Consider the following 17,076-nt stretch of genomic DNA (forward strand, 5'->3'; position numbering starts at 1 on the left):
AGGCCCCACCGTCTTCTTTGGGGGCGGAGCCATCACCTCGCTTCCGTGAGCAGTTGCGTACCTTGATGTGATTCCAGCGTGGAACATAACATCAGTTGCCAAACAGGTTGCCCCCAACCACCACCACCGCACCCATCAAACAGTGGTTAGGATTGATCCGTTGACACGCTCGGGGGGGGGGGGGGAGCAGCGTCACCTGTCCCACTCCCAGGAATGATTTACGACTCCATCAAGCCTAAAACAAATTAAAAAATGATTTCTATCTCTGTCTGCGATGATTGTGTCACTGCTGACAGCTCCCTGACATATTTTAAGTGACACCTAGCAGATGGAATGAGCGCACAAGTGAGGGCGAGAGAGAGAGAGCGAGAGGAAATATATGTGTATAGCTTAGGGCTAGTGGTTCCCGTGTGCAGGCCCAGTGCATTAGCAGGTCATAAATGTGGATTTAGACTAAAGGCTCTCCTCGCTAACTCCTATGGTTTTGCATGCTGTGTGTGTGTGTGTGTGTGTGTGTGTGTGTCTGAATGTCTGAATGTCTGACAGTGATCCCTCATGCTGAATGAGCCCCACTGATGGCTTCACCATCTGACTCCTATCCGTCTCCTACTCAACCTTCTCCTGCATTTTCTTTCGTTTTCTTTTTCTTCTTCTACTTAATCCTGTCTTCCTTCACCTGCCAGTCATTAAGACGGTACCACCCTCTTCGAAAACTGATCCAAACCATGGCCGCTAGAAAATCATTCATAAGTACTTGAATGTAGGTGTTGATTGACATTTGGGCAACTGTATCTCAAAATAAAATCTTAAAGCTTGGAATATATGTTGTGATCCTAGAAGCATAAATGATCCGACCAGAGAAATATCTGTGGCTGACATATGCCTGAAACGCGATCAGTTATCATGAGATTCATATGAATTACAGTAGTGACCTTATTACTCCAGTAAATGGAGTAGATCTTGCTAAATACCTGGCAGCGGAAAGTCTTTCTGAACGTAGCCTCATACGACTGCCACACTGCTTTATAGACTATTAATACAAACTGAATAAATTGTGTTGATTAGTTTTGTCCTCTTCTATTTGGTCCTCTTCTGTACACAATAACGCTGTCATGCCTTGTGTTTTCAATGCCACGTACTTTTTCTTTAGACGTTTTGTTTGCCCCAAAAAAATAAATAATGTGTTTTGGCCTTCTTTATAAGTTTGCTATTAATATATATTCTTTTTTTACACAAATAAAGTTGAAGGGTTGATGATGACTAATTTGGGCTTTCATGCTACGACTACGTCATAGCTGTGCGGTTATTGAAACGTACCTGCCAGCCAATCACAATCGAGTATTTACCCACGCCATATTTCAGGCGAGGTATATGATGCCTTCTCGTCAGGTCTTCATAACAAACAGACTGCGCAAGCTGTTTCACAAGTGGCCTTGAAACATTCCAAATGATATCGAGTACAACGGACACTATGCCAGTAGGACCTCCTCTTCCTCTTCCTCCCCCCCCCCCCCCCTCCCCGCCCCCTCCCATCGGTCTGGATGCTCATTGGTATGCAGGGGCTGTGCTATGACCTATTAAAAGTCATTTGTCAAATTGCAGCCAACCGGTTTGTTCTGCGTCAGCCTCGACGTGAATATATTTTGACATGTGTTTTTTCTGCCCTGCGCAAAGCGCCTAAGGACCTGTGACAGCAACGCTCCCCGCTGAATGCTAATGCTGTTAGTGCTCAGACACACACACACACACACACACACACACACACACACACACACACACACACACACACACACACACACACACACACACTGTCAGCAGAATGACACAGCAGACACAGGCTCTGTGTTCTGATGATATAGTACCTGACAGTCATGCTAAGTGGCGCTGTCAATGTTGATCGCACGCAAACACGACAAAGTGAGTGTGTGTGTGTTTGGATACACTTGCGTGCGCAAAATCGATTTTACAGCACAAAAATGTATTCGAAAGTGCAAGCAAGTGCAATGCCTATTTAAAAGACGGAATACACGTGTGTGTGTGTGTGTGTGTGTGTGTGTGTGTGTGTGTGTGTGTGTGTGTGTGTGTGTGTGTGTGTGTGTGTGTGTGTGTGTGTGTGTGTGTGTGTGTGTGTGTGTGTGTGTGTGTGCTGCAAGGCAGTAGGATCCGGTCCCCTGGGGCTTGGCTGGACAACACAGATGTTTGTGGGCTGGGAGGCAGATGATGCTCAGCCCTTCTGGAACACATTGCTGTTGACTTCCAGCACCATCATATTTTCATTACAGTTGCAAGAGAGAGAGAGAGAGAGGGAGAGAGACGATAGCTCCTAGACAGAGGGTAGGATAGCTTCGACCAGGCTATAAAAGGGTGCTTAAAACATCAGGAGAGTTTAGATTTGTGTATTGGCTAGGCCAGAACAAGAAGAAATGGCTTTTTAAATGAAGCTCTAAATAACAACAAGTAGCGCAAGGTCTAAGGATGCATGGGAAACATTCCAAACCATCATAAAGTCCCATAAAAACATTTGGCCACTTTACAAACCCACTGAAGCCACTCAATGCCTAATGTGTTAATGCACAGCACTTGTTGAGTTTATTCTTGCTGAACAATAATATGGAAGCATAGCATTAAAGAGAGTGCCTGTGTTTGGTCATGCTGGGAGAATATTGCTCCTGGTAGCTCTTTAAAGAGAGGAACCCAACCACAAAATGCTTCCCTTCGGCGCTCTAGCCCTCGTAATGCAACCTCTACACTGTAAACCAACCCAGTGGGCCGCTTGCTCTGGAACACATCACTTAGTCTGTTTCTCGCATTTCTCTCTTTCTGTTTCATTCCCCTTTCCAGCCCGTTAGTCGACCACTAACAGGCTGTGTTTTCAAAACCTCAACAATGCGTTAATGTGCTGGCTGCGCGTGCCGCCCTTTGCTGTGGTGCAGCGTCGGCTGGCCATGTGGTCGCAGTAACACGCGGCTGCTCAACCCCGGCGAGGCTGGAGGGAGCTGTCCTCAGCCCTCTGGCAACCAGAGGGAAACCCTCAGTCAAAGCACCACCACTTTCTGCTCCGCCGCAGATGGTTTGCTCCACTCGTAAAATCCATATTTCTTTTCAATACGATGATGTATAATCAAGGGTTTCGGATTAGGAAAGTGTGGAAGGTTGACCACAGCAGCCCCAAATGCTATACACCGCGCAAATGCTGTAGAAAAAGTATAAAGTGTCCAAATGTGTTCCTCGTATGTGCAATCAGCGCGATGGATTACTGGGAATCGATAAATGGCTTCATAAAGTTTGTCGAAAACCAAAAGTGGGACGAACGGACAGCTTTCTGGCATCCTGGAACAGACACACAAGTTGTTTGCACACTGAGAACGTCGTAACACTGTATTGTATTATTTTCAGTTGGGAACCAATGAATTATTAAATATTGCAAAAGAAATTCTGAGTCAGTGCGAAAAAGATGGGGCTGAACAAAAAGTATTGGCTTCATCACCGTCCCTGAAAGGCGAATCATTGGAGCGTAATGGAGGTATTGTGTAACTGTCTAAACGGCTAATCCACCACACCTGATGAATTCCTACCATCACCCCTATCTGGTTTGCATTTGCATACACATGCCTGCACTAGGCGTGTGCGGTGTGCGGTCTGTGTTCGCCGTCAGTGCTTCCATTAAAGTTCATCAATATCATCTGACCACATGTAGCACTCAGGCATTCTGTTTCTCACACACACACACACACACACACACACACACACACACACACACACACACACACACACACACACACACACACACACACACACACACACACACACACACACACACACACACACACACACACACACACACACACACACACACACACACACACACACAGGGGCCATGCCAGGGGTGTCAAACCGAAGTCATAAATCACCAGAGGATCATTCTTCCTAGAACTTCTGCAGAACTCATCTCTCTCTCTCTCTCTCTCTCTCTCTCTCTCTCTCTCTCTCTCTCTCTCTCTCTCTCTCTCTCTCTCTCTCTCTCTCTCTCTCTCTCTCTCTCTCTCTCTCTCTCTCTCTCTTTTTTTCTTCTTATTTTTGCTCTCTCTTTTCCCTTCTCTGCTCTGGAAAAAGACTGAACTCATCATGGTGGTAATAAAAGACAGGTGTCCTTTATTCTTTTTTTGAATCTCACTTGCCCCCCCTTCCCTCCCTCCAGTGGGAGAGCAGAGCTATGCTCCATTCCTTCCCCGTCCTACACCCCGCCTCTATCAGGCTGGACACCAGACCCGCACTAAGCGGACCGTTGGCCTTTTCCTTCCATTAGTATTTAGGTTGGATTTAACATTTTCTTTGCAACATCATCTCTGAGGGTCTGGGACCGCTCGCATCCTGCCGGCGGTGCCTCTAGGCGGAGTCGTTGAAGTAGTACAAATAAAGAACGTTTGCTGGTAAATGTTTTGCCATTCAATTCAAATTGAGTTCATGGATATAGTCGATGGAAAAATAGCAAAATCAAGCAAAGCAAATTGAAGACATGACTTTGCACTCGGGTAACTTCTGATGGTATCTGCTTTTATTCATGAGATTTTCTAGACTCGGTTGTCTAAAATAATCAAGAGATTAGTAGACTATGAAAATAATGGTAAATTGCCGCCCTTTTCTACGGTTATGGGGTATCTGCAGAGCATACTTCTACCTAAACCTTGATCGTTGTTCCCCGAGTCTCAAACCAAGCTGCCCCCCAGAAGAAAGACAAGGCGATCCAAACATAACAGCCGGAAAGTTATGTCTTCAACTTGGGTGGTATGAGAACAAACAAGAGTGTGCGTGCGTGCGTGAGTGCTTGTGCGCGCGTGTGTGTGTGTGTGTGTGTGTGTGTGTGTGTGTGTGTGTGTGTGTGTGTGTGTGTGTGTGTGTGTGTGTGTGTGTGTGTGTGTGTGTGTGTGTGTGTGTGTGTGTGTGTGTGTGTGTGTGCTGTGCGAGGGATAAAACAAGGATTGCAAGGAGCAGAGAAAGCTGGTAGGATCTTGACCAGCTGAGTTGTGGACCAGACCGTGCCAGAAGGAAGGCTGTCCAGTGTTGTCGTAGTTTATTCATATCGATGTCCAGCATATGAAAGCAGGCTAGGATCAGGTGAAAGGAATTGCTATTGATGTGCTGCTTCATCTGGACTGCTTCACACCCCTCACTCTAGTGGTTGTCAATTCAAAAGCCCCCCCTTAACCCGTCGAAAAGCCCCTGTGACTCGGGGGTTGGCAAACGGCTGCTGCTGTTCAAAGGCTGATGACACGGCACACACCATCGCCTTGTTTATTATTTTCTGTCTTGTTTCCCCCGCTCTCCTCACTCCGCCACGTGTGGTTTTCTACCACCCAAAATATGGCCGGACGCTCCAGACTATCGCTTACTGTGTCTCTGCCTAGGAGGGTTTGGAGGGCCTGTGTGTGTGTGTGTGTGTGTGTGTGTGTGTGTGTGTGTGTGTGTGTGTGTGTGTGTGTGTGTGTGTGTGTGTGTGTGTGTGTGTGTGTGTGTGTGTGTGTGTGTGTGTGTGTGTGTCTGTGTGTCTGTGTGTGTCATTGAAATGTGTTTTCCATATGTGTGTGTGCGTGTGTGTGTGGTCTCTGCATGGCATTTGACCACTTCCTTGGCAGCAGTGTCATTGATCTCCACTATATTTGGCTTCTTGTTGCCAGTCAACTGAGCGCTGGCCGGCCGCGTCCCTGCTGCCAGTCTTTTTATAAGCGTTACTTTTCCACCTATTTTGCATTTTCTGTCATCTAATTTAAATACAGAAACATCTGTTTCAAAAGGAAAATATATATTTTTTCTCTTATCAAAACAAATCTCAGCAACTCATGTTTCCCAATGATAATATAATCCAGGGATAATTTAACTGAAGGTCAAGTATTTGGGCACATATTCTTTCAGATAGTATGCGACGCTCCATTAAAAAATAGCGGTGATCAAAGTTAACGCTTGAAATGTCTCAATGAGAATACCCCATTAACATTGTGGCCTTTCTCCTTTTTATCTCTCTGCAGATCCCGTTCTCGCTGGTGCAGTTCCCTCTGTGGGAGCATTTGAAGGTGCGTATCAGATCTCTGAGCATGTCTGTGACCGACTGCCCCTCTGTCTTTCGAACTGGCTTTCTCTTTTTTTACGACCTATCTATTTTATGTCCCGACGCGGCGCTGTGCCTCTATCACTCCGCTCCCTCTCACCCGTGTGGTAATTGCCGGGCGGCGGGCATTAATGGTCATTAGTCACCGTAATGTATTGGTAGTAAACCTGTAGCGGTGGGCTTACCGCCTGACACTTTAAAAGTCCTCTCCCTCGCATCCCCACTGCCACAACTGCGTATGATTATTAGTATTATTAGGTATTACTATTGTTCTTCATAAGTTTTATTCTTTCTTTCTTTCTTTCTTTCTTTCTTTCTTTCTTTCTTTCTTTCTTTCTTTCTTTCTTTCTTTCTTTCTTTCTTTCTTTCTTTCTTTCTTTCTTTCTTTCTTTCTTTCTTTCTACTTTGGGACCTATCTCCTTCCTCAATTTTTTACCTAGTAGGGACTCAATTCAAATTTTAGAATTGCGCGTTTATTATCAGATTATTTAAATATTTTATACTTTTGAAGATATTCTACTTTTTTTTAAAATACAATCTTTTTTTTAACATAGTAGTAGTAGTTTCATACCAGCTTCGTTTTCAGTTGGTCTCATTGATTTACGTTGACGCTGGAGCGTGAGGATGTTCAGCAGTGTTGCCAGATTGGGCGGTTTTTCCCGCTGGATTGGGCTACTTTTGGAGGACGTTCAGGCAGTGTTGCCTCTTGTGTTGTGTTCTCTTAAAGACAAACACACACACACACACACACACACACACACACACACACACACACACACACACACACACACACACACACACACACACACACACACACACACACACACACCAGCAGTGCAGGGCAATACATTTGACCTTTCAGATACTATACCCTTCACTTGATTGAAGCCATTTAACGTTTCTTTATGACTTATCCTACCTGAACTGTACTAGCTCCTACTTGGTGAAGTGGGGGTAGGTCGATCACCCCCCAGTTCGATAGTAGGAGGATCCACTTCGACGTGGGATGTTCCACTTCGACGGTGCACTTTTCTTTGTTGGAGGTGGGAAAAGTCCCACGTCCTACTGATTTGGATGGGCTCTGGAACACACCATTAATCTATGTGGCTTTATTAAAAAAGAAATTCAACCTCACTTTTTACTACAACCCCCACCGCATTTTCTGCAGGAAATGCATTTTCTAGTTACCAACCACTGTCGCAATTTTATAGATATTTATGATTTCCTCAATGTAATAATGTTATTCCCTATGGCTCTCTCTCTCATTCTCTCTCTCTCTCTCTCTCTCTCTCTCTCTCTCTCTCTCTCTCTCTCTCTCTCTCTCTCTCTCTCTCTCTCTCTCTCTCTCTCTCTCATTCTCATCCTCATCCTCTCTCTCTCTCTCTCTCTCTCTCATCCTCTCTCTCTCTCTCTCTCTCTCTCTCTCTCTCTCTCTCTCTCTCTCTCTCTCTCTCTCTCTCTCTCTCTCTCTCACTCATATTCTTTAATTGGATGGCCCTGGAGGGCCACTACTCTTTAAAGGTTGTGTTGGGGTGTTTTTTCCTCCTTGGGGCTGACGTCATGTCTCAAGGGCGGTGGAGGCGGGTCCCCGGACATTCCATCAATCTGAATCCCCTTTCAGACCCGCTACACCCTGCAGAGGGACAATACGGAGCACAGCTGTGTGTGTGTGTGTGTGTGTGTGTGTGATGGAACGCACACAGAGTAGGCCCTCCCACTGTTCGGTCCACAGATTTGGATGCGGTCACCCACAAGCGCCTCTTTGTCCCCAAACGTAAAGACCCTCTCTCTTTCTCTGTAAGCCATCTGGGCCCGGCCGTTATAGGAGAATTGAACGGTTTGAATGTTTCAGTTTTCCCTCCCCCTCCCACTCTCCCACTCCCACTCTCCCACTCTCTCCTCTCCGTCATTCCTACTTTATCAACTCTATATGTAATACTTTCCTGTACTCCTACTTGCGTTACCTCCAACTGGCGATGCTTTTCATTCTCTCTCTCTCTCTCTCTCTCTCTCTCTCTCTCTCTCTCTCTCTCTCTCTCTCTTTCTCTTTCTCTCTCTCCCTCATGTTTGTTTGCCTCTGTTCTCCTCTATTTGTTCATTCATTTTGCTTCTCCTTAAACCCCCTAGTGCTTTCTGGTCGGACTCCCTGGTGGTCCTGGTTAAGGAGTGCTGTCCTCAATAGCTAACGAGGCCTTTTATACCACCACATTCAGGCTACCCTGAACCAAAACAACAAAATTCAATCAACAGCACAAGAGCAAACCAATGACCATGAAGACTAGCCAGCCAATAGGAGGCTACTTTGTCATGTCTTCTTACCAGGGGTCCGACCATTCGGATTTTTATCAATTTGAATTCAATTTCGGATAGATGTTAATCTAAGTGGATGTTTGAAAATAAGGATGGAGATGGCGAAGGCCTGGGTTCCACATGGAGCCGAGACAGCTGTGAGAAACTAGACATGGACCTTTGTGTCTTTGAAAAAATAAATATCTCACGCCTGCTGTACACTGTAGATGTGTGCAGCAGAACACCTACTCATAGACACACACACACACACACACACACACACACACACACACACACACACACACACACACACACACACACACACACACACACACACACACACACACACACACACCAGAGCTACATTTGCGTGTCTTGGGGACGTCGACCAGGTGTGTTACCCCGAAGCGACACCAAATATGTATAGGGTTCAAAGGTCAGATCCGTTTTCCTGTGTTTATCTCCTATTATTTATTCATGAAACGGTGAGGCAGAGTTAGAGAGAGGGAGAGGGGGAGGGAGGGAGGGAGGAGAGGAGGAGGAGAGGAGGACGGAAGAGAGGGAGAAAATCCCAGAGCATGTCGGCCTTTGATGTGGAAAACAAAATCTGTTTTAATCTGCCGTCTAATGGAACACACATGAAGCATCCTGAGACCAAGACCCTGTCTTTCTGCTCTGATGCGTGTGTGTGTGAGTGTGTGCGTGTGTGTATGAGTGTGTGTTTGTGGGGGAGAAACTACTTGTATGTGCGTGTGTGGGAGAAAATACTTGTCTGTGTGTTTGGGAGAAAAAATTCTCACACAGACAAGTATGTTCTCACAAATACAAGAATTAATAATTGTCTGTGTGTGTATGTGTGACAAAATACTTATGTGTGTGTGTGTTGGAGAAAATACTTTGTTTATGATCGGGCTGTGTGTTTTGATTCTTGTGTATGCATATTGTGTTTTGTGTGTTAGTTGGCGAGCGACAGTAAGTGGGAGAAAAGATAATGTGTATTGTATGTCTAAGCAAAGGCATGGTCGTTCATCCTGTGCACGCAAATTGTGTGCGTGTGAGAAAGGCAGAGTGCAACAGGTTGAACGTGCATGGGGCACAGTCATAAGAAAACACAGATAATCACTCCATGATGTTCCTCAATTGCTTCCCCCCGAAAGCAAACATGGCTCAGGGTGCAAAGGCCAGCCCGACTAGCTCATGTTCATTCATCTTTGTTTTGCATAGGGGACCGTGCGTGTAGGGTCTTGTGTTTGTGAACTCAGACACATCTCATTTGGTTATCACATAAAAACACTTTTCGAACATGTCTATACAAATGCGAACGCATGAAGGAGGAATCAAATTTGAATAAATATCTGGACTAGACCATTTTCCTTGAAAGAAAAAGAAAAATGAAGTTATGTACAAAAATATAAAAGCGCTAATTTAAATGAAACAACTCTTCCTCTGTAAACATGAGTGCTATTCCCAGCTTCTTGGCCTTGTTGCCACATCCACTGCCTCAGCGGACTACAAATGGTTTGGATTTGATATTATTGTCTCGCTGCCATTGGATGATATCAGAGTCCCATGAAACCTATGAAAAAAAAGCTGGCTCCTATCTTGCCTACACAGAGCCTTATTTGCACGATAAACACGGATAATGATGAAACCCATCGTAGACGTATACTGTGTATTGCAGTGGAGGTGGGGGGGCGGTTGGGGCTGGTCCCTTTGGGAAAACGATGCAGCGTGACATCACCGGGGGAGCCAGATGGGGGAGAGCATGGGGTCACAAAAATAGCCTCGCAGCTCAGTTCCCAGACCCCTGGCCCCCCTGGCCGTGCAGCACGATGTGTTTTTAATGTCTGGTATCACCAATAACCACGCTTCTCTCTCTCTCTCTCTCTCTCTCTCTCTCTCTCTCTCTCTCTCTCTCTCTCTCTCTCTCTCTCTCTCTCCTCCCACACAGACTCTCTGGTCAGAGAGGCAAGGTCACGCGCTCTACTCCTGGCAGGCTGCGGTGTGCGGAGCCCTTGCAGGTGCATGGGATTATATGCTTGTGTGTGTGTGGATGAGAAGGGAGGGCTGAGTGATACCGGGGTGGGTGGCTGGACGGACGGACGGACGGGCGGGTGGGTGTGTAAACTGACGGTCAGCACTGCTACCAGAGGAAAAAGTCAGCAGACGCCGTCACGCCACATTCCTGGGGAGGATTGGACCCTGGCTGGTGGTCACTGGCAGGGCTGCTCCGCCTCACCTGCGCGCCAGACGGCAGGCAGGCAGCGAGCAGCAGAGCATCGCTCGGAGAGCAGGAGGAAAGAAATGTCAACACGCCGATCGACCGTTAACCCTTAAAAAAAACGAGAACACTCGAATCAACACAAGATCTAGAAATATATTTTTAAAGGTTTCACAATTGAGAGTCGATGTAGGAATGTAAAGGTAAATCGGTCTAAGTGCGATGGAGACCGATTCGGCAAATAAATGCTAAATCCTCTTGCTAAAATGTAACTCAGGCATCCACTCGTACGCACACTAATACTATTACTGTTCCAAGAGTAACATGAGTTGTTCAAAACTCTATTTCTCTCTGTCACAAAGCTTCATCTCGTTGCGCACTATTCTTCTGCGGGGTTAACACGTTACCTCGTTAAATTGTGCTTAGTATCTCAAAACACTTGGACGGATACGTGTTTAGTTTGGTTCTCGGGCCACGGCAGCCTTTTATGTCTGACAGTGTATCCTGGGGGAGAGATGGACGACCACGGGAGGGCACTGAGAAAGGAGATGTAGGGGTGAGAAGGGGGGTGATCCTGGACTGGGATCCTTGCAGCTGCATCCCCCCCCTCCCGGTCACTGGGGCCTGACGGGGGTGGGGGAGACAAGGAAACCAGACCAATAGAGGGTGAACGGAAATCCAAGAGAAGGATGGACTTCTCTTTGGAAAAAAACAACAAGCGAAGATTAGGGATCTGAGAGCGTAGGACTGCTCGTTTGGGCTTACCACTGCTCTGGCTTTGATTTAGACGAGGAAGAAGAGTCACGAGAGACATTTATTTACATGTCACGTACCGATGCCATATTTGATATGCATATATGAAGTACCCGTATATCATAAGCCCTGGTGGCGTAACCACCGTACTGACAACGGTCACTATGTGAAGAGTTTATTCCTGGAACCCATCATCCAGTCACTCTCTCTAGTAGGTAAATCTTTATTTATTAAGCCCCTTTTCGAACAATGTGTTCCAAAGTGCTGAACAGATGGCAGACCAACAGCAATAGCACACAAGGAGAAAAACATGTCAACGGTACACCCACAAAAATAGAACATGCATCAAATACAGGTATTATAAAAACTACACCCCAACTCCAGAAACATGACGACAAATAAATCTGTATTGATTAACTTCTTCATTTTGCTCTCGTGTTAAAGGCCTTGAGGACAACCGATCAACAGTGTATTGACAGGCAGGACAAATGGAACAGTACAGAAACCTTCATGCTAGCCAACCTGTGGCTCAGTGCCGCGTCCACCTGGACAAGCCCTATCCTAGGGCTGGGGGGGGACGGGGGACGGGGGGGGGGGGGCAGGAAACATGGGGGCTGGCCAGAAGGAGGGAGGAGGACAATGGACGGTGTACTCTGGAGAAAAGGCTGAAGGACAAGCAGCACTAAAAGAAAAAGGCCTGACAACTGCAATGCATTCGAAAGGGGCTTGGATTTCGATTATATTCGTGTGTCACAATATCTCGGGAATTTATATCCCACGTAAAAGGATGCAAGTCCCGCTAAATGTGTTGAAATGTGTGTTCAATCAAGGTCTATGTTGTCTATATGAAATTAGTGTACTGATTTAAAAAGTTGGTCTGAAGTTAGGGATTATTCTCTGAACAAGAGCATATCCTCCTATCCCTCAAATCGATCCATCTCAAGAAGTTCATAACCAAACTAGATTTTGTACTCTAAATGGTAAGCAGGCCTGGTGCTGATAGGACAGTTTTTTAGTTGTTCTTAAATCTTCCGGGACTCTGTGATGATTCATGAGATTAATATGGAGATGTCAGTCTTTAATGTCCATCCAAGATTATTGCACAACACCCTACGGCGCTTGTAGACCAAGTCGTTGTTTCACCGCTGAGTGTTTGGAAAGAATTTGCACACAAACGCACACAATCGCACACAATCGCACACAATCGCACAAACATCCCTCCTCCATTGACACTCTAAAGACCCGTTGCTTTTATGAGGACATGATATCGCGTAAGCTTGTGAAATCGGTCTCCATCGCCAGCCAGAATACACTTCCACTCAATAACAAGGTCTTGATGCTTCGACAACGCTTGTGTACAATAGTCTTGATTCAATTTGTTTTAAAATGTTCACGTCTGCCCTCCTATTGGCCCCAGTGTAGCCTCTTTCTCCTCCTGGGATACGTTCACACGCACAAAGTGGTTACAGAGTGCATAGCCAGGGTGTAACTCCTTAAAACATAGTGTTGGGACTGCTGGAGCCGTACTTTAGTACTTTTATTAATGAGGCATAATAGTGATGAGAATATGACCTTAAAGTAAAAGTAGTTAAGGCCAGGTAGTACCGTTAACTGACCGATAATGTTACCATAACTCTGAATGTGATCTTGGATTAAGTGAGAGGTCTGAAGATGTTTAAAGGCCTCCTAAGGGTATCTTCTCATAGTATATTTTGTGTTTTTGGTTGTTTGCTAAGTGTGTGCTTGCACGTTCTGTGTGGATGTAGGTGCAGTGGCAGCTTTTGTCACAACGCCCCTGGACGTGGCCAAGACCAGGATTATGTTAGCAAAGGTACACTCGCACACACACACACACACACACACACACACACACACACACACACACACACACACACACACACACACACACACACACACACACACACACACACACACACACACACACACACACACACACACACACACACACACACACACACACACACAGTGCCAGGAGATGTTAAACAGGGCTGTCAGGTGATTCCTCACAGTACACAGACAGAGCACAAGCCTCTACAAAAGCTCAACAAACCACAATAGGGAGAGCCTGGCAGTGGTTACACAGGGACACAGAGAGGACACACACACAGAGCACGCACGCACACGTCAATCACACAGACGTGGCCGGGGTCTCGGACGGGGGGTTTGTGGGGGGGTGGACGTGTTTGTGCTCGTGGTTAGTGTAAAGGCTTAGTTATGATTCCACATTGATGCAACGCAAGGGGGTTTACGACCCATTTCGTCCTTGCGGAACCTCCTTACGTCACCTCCTTACGTCCTCCACAAGGGCCTGACGTGCGCCTCCCAAAAAATGTAGGCGACGCAGTAGCAAGGGCTTCGATTGGTCCGAGCACTAAAACCCGACCCAGAACCAAAACAGGTTCACAACTGTGTCGACGGGTTCAGTTGAGTGTTTAGTCTGCTCGTCTTTGTGTTGCGTCGACGTGGAACCATAGCTGAGCCTTAAGAGAGCATGGACTAGGTAGGATCTTCCCGGTCCCTGTGTTCCACGTTTGTCATTCATCGATCTCCCTCCCTCTCTCTCTCAATCTCTTTTTCCCCTTCTTCTTTCTGGTCATGTCTCACCCTGTCTTTGTTTTTCCTCAGTCCTCCATTTTAGTCGCTCTGTTATGTTTCTACCTCCTCTATTGCTCCTCCTCTGCTCTTGTGATTCTTCTGGCTCACTGTGTGCATGTCTGGTTTCCCTCACTGTGTGTGTGTGTGTGTGTGTGTGTGTGTGTGTGTGTGTGTGTGTGTGTGTGTGTGTGTGTGTGTGTGTGTGTGTGTGTGTGTGTGTGTGTGTGTGTGTGTGTGTGTGTGGGGGGGGGGGTGAGGAAGGTGAGTGAGTTCAAACACACCCCCTGCAGCTCCCTGTGTCCTTGGAGAAGACTCAGTGTTCTGTTCCTGCACCCCTCACCCCTCACTCCCCCCCTCAACTCTTCCCCCTCCTCCCCCAACCCACCACCAAACTTACGGCCCACTAGAACCAGCAGCAGGACCCCTCAGACAGACCTGGACTCTTGTAGACCCTACCAAGCCCTCTTACAATGCTCCTGTGTCCACGCAGACACTGCGTGGACACAGCAGGACCCCCCCCACCCCCCAACCTGAAAGAGCAGGTGGCCTGTAACCCGACTGGTGGACGTGGTTTGCAGGCCACAGTTCCACAGTGGCCTTAACAAGGGCTGGGCACTTCTCTTTTCTCTTCTTTCAACCCCCCCCATCCCATTCCCTATTATTATTTGTTTTACAACGCCGTAAGAACGACATTCCATTAAGTACTGCACCCTCCCAACGCAGCCCCTAACAAGCCCAGGCAGGACTGGGGGTGGGGGGGGAGGTAGACAGAGAAAGGGAGCTATGGAGGTGGCCGGAGGAAGGGTGGATGAAGGTGTCTGAACTTGTCACATTTGTTTCCTTCCGGACTGTGTGGGGCGACCGCCAGAGCTAAGTGGTGGGGCACGGACCCGGTCTGTCATTGAGGCTTTGGTTGGTGCTTGTATGTGTGTGTGCGTGTGGAGAGTTCTTGGGGGTTGCACGGCTGGCAGTCCCCCCCCCCCCCCCCCCCCCCCGACAGTCAGCCGTCCTGCACCGGGTGGGCCGGCGGTTTGCCACACACAGCGATTGGCTCTGGTACCGTGGGCACCGTGGGGGGCCATGACACGCAGACTCCGCTGTAAAGGGAATATAAAAAGTAAGAGCTCCTGCTCCCTGTTCCTGGTGCCAGCTCTGGACCTGACACCCCCAGCCCGCTTCCCCTCCCCCTCACCCAACCTCCCCCCCCGGAAGCCCATCGGAACAAACACACTGTTGATTTGCAACCTGGCAGTCTGGGGGCTTTCTGCTCGTTTGGGTCTACCCTGCTGCCTTTTCCCAGGCCAGTAAACACCATCATTCTGCTGGGAGCACAGAGCCTCTCTTATGTGGCCCACAGAGCATTGTGGAGGAACGGGACGTTGGGTTCAGATTTGGAAGGATCTGTTGTGTTGCGCGGTCCCGGCAGCAGAGGGGTTGTAAAGACCTGGTCTGCTCATGCTGGTTAGGAACTGCTGAAAAGATTTCGGCAGACCTGCAGGCTGTTTTGACCGTGTTAGCTAAGTGTGTTGGTTTGTGTGTGTGTGTGTGTGTGTGTGTGTGTGTGTGTGTGTGTGTGTGTGTGTGTGTGTGTGTGTGTGTGTGTGTGTGTGTGTGTGTGTGTGTGTGTGTGTGTGTGTGTGTGTGTGTGTGTGTGTTTGTTAGTTAGTGATGTTTGTGTTTGTGTGCGTGTGGGTGTCGACACACGTGTGCATGGACACGTGGCTCTTCGTTTCCTCTCTGTTTACCCTGGGGCTGTGTAGGGAACTTGTCAGAGGAGCTGAAGGCAGACTTGTAACTCACCTGCTCCTCTCCAAGCCAAACAGGAGGAACTGGAATGTGTGGGGCGGGGTGGAGAGAGAGAGAGTGAGAACGAGAACGAGTGACCGAGAGAACGAGAGCAAGAAAGACAGAGAATGAGAGGGAGAGAGAGAGAGGGAGGGAGGCAGTTGCTCTATTTATTCTATTCCAGCTATAGCACATGCAGGAATCTTCTCCTCGGGTTTCCTCAGTCATTGCAGGTGTCACTGTTCAGAGTGAGAGAGTGAGCGATCTGTTTCCTGTGTTTCTGGTAGCGGTGGTAGGATAGGTATTAGAAAACGTCCTGTGTGTGTGTGCACGAAACACAAACACACACATATACACACACACACACAAGCACACTCACACACATAGTTATGCTAAACCCATCTAACAGCATGCAAAACTCCAGAGTCATGGATCAGAGGAACCCTGCTCTTTTCCGGGCTAAGATGAGTTGTGTAAATACAGGCATTAGAGAGAGAGGGGGGCAGGGGGAAGAGAGAGAGGCTGAGAGAGATGGAGAAGAGGGGGAGAGAGAGAGACAGAGAGAGAGACAGAGAGGAGGCATGGAGTTGCAGGGTTGGAGGGGGTTATCAGGGTGGTGGGTGGAGGGCATGGGATGGGGGGGGGGGGGGTGGGGGGCGGGCTGTGTGCGTGGTAGGTGTCACCTGTGCTGACACAGCTGTCGGTGAAGAGAGCTAGGGGTCTGGGGGTGTGAAGGGTGTAAAGAGAGGATTGGGGGAGACTAAACACGGCCCCTCTCCAGGAGCAGGAAGTGAGCGAGACAATCCATCCATCATCACGCCTCTATTCATACTTTCTCTCTCTCCATCTCGCCATTTGTCTCTCTTTCTGTCTGTCTCTCTCTTTCTCTCACTCTCTCCCTTCGAATCAGGTACGACAGAAGGCACACAATTCGAAAAACAATAACTTGTCTCAAATAAAGTTTAATACAAATGTAAATGCAAAACTAAGAGTCTCTCTCTCCCTCTCTCCCTCTCTCCCACTCTCTCTCTCTCTCTCTCGTGTATTTTTCAGGCTGGAACGGCCACTGCGAACGGGAACATCCCAACGGTCCTTCTTGATGTGTGGAAGAGCCGAGGACTTTCTGGGTGAGGATTGTGTGTGTGTCTGTCTGGTTGTGTCTATAGATGAGTGTGTGTGTGTGTGTGTGTGTGTGTGTGTGTGTGTGTGTGTGTGTGTGTGTGTGTGTGTGTGTGTGTGTGTGTGTGTGTGTGTGTGTGTGTGTGTGTGTGTGTGTGTGTGTGTGTGTGTGTCTGTGTCTGTTTAAAGA

The 17,076-nt window shown here is 47.6% G+C and overlaps 1 protein-coding gene across 1 annotated transcript in view; it reads left to right on the plus strand.

Annotated features, from left to right (window-relative positions):
- Positions 1–17,076, plus strand: part of slc25a26 (solute carrier family 25 member 26) — a 45,961-nt gene that overhangs the window by 22,727 nt on the left and 6,158 nt on the right. The window contains exons 6-9 of the mRNA XM_056605164.1: positions 6,024–6,068; positions 10,344–10,413; positions 13,133–13,197; positions 16,821–16,894. Coding sequence (XP_056461139.1) covers positions 6,024–6,068; positions 10,344–10,413; positions 13,133–13,197; positions 16,821–16,894 — 254 coding nt within the window. The remainder of the gene's footprint in view (positions 1–6,023; positions 6,069–10,343; positions 10,414–13,132; positions 13,198–16,820; positions 16,895–17,076) is intronic.

This window comes from Gadus chalcogrammus, chromosome 13 (assembly GCF_026213295.1).
Source record: "Gadus chalcogrammus isolate NIFS_2021 chromosome 13, NIFS_Gcha_1.0, whole genome shotgun sequence".
In the NCBI taxonomy this organism is placed as follows: domain Eukaryota; kingdom Metazoa; phylum Chordata; class Actinopteri; order Gadiformes; family Gadidae; genus Gadus; species Gadus chalcogrammus.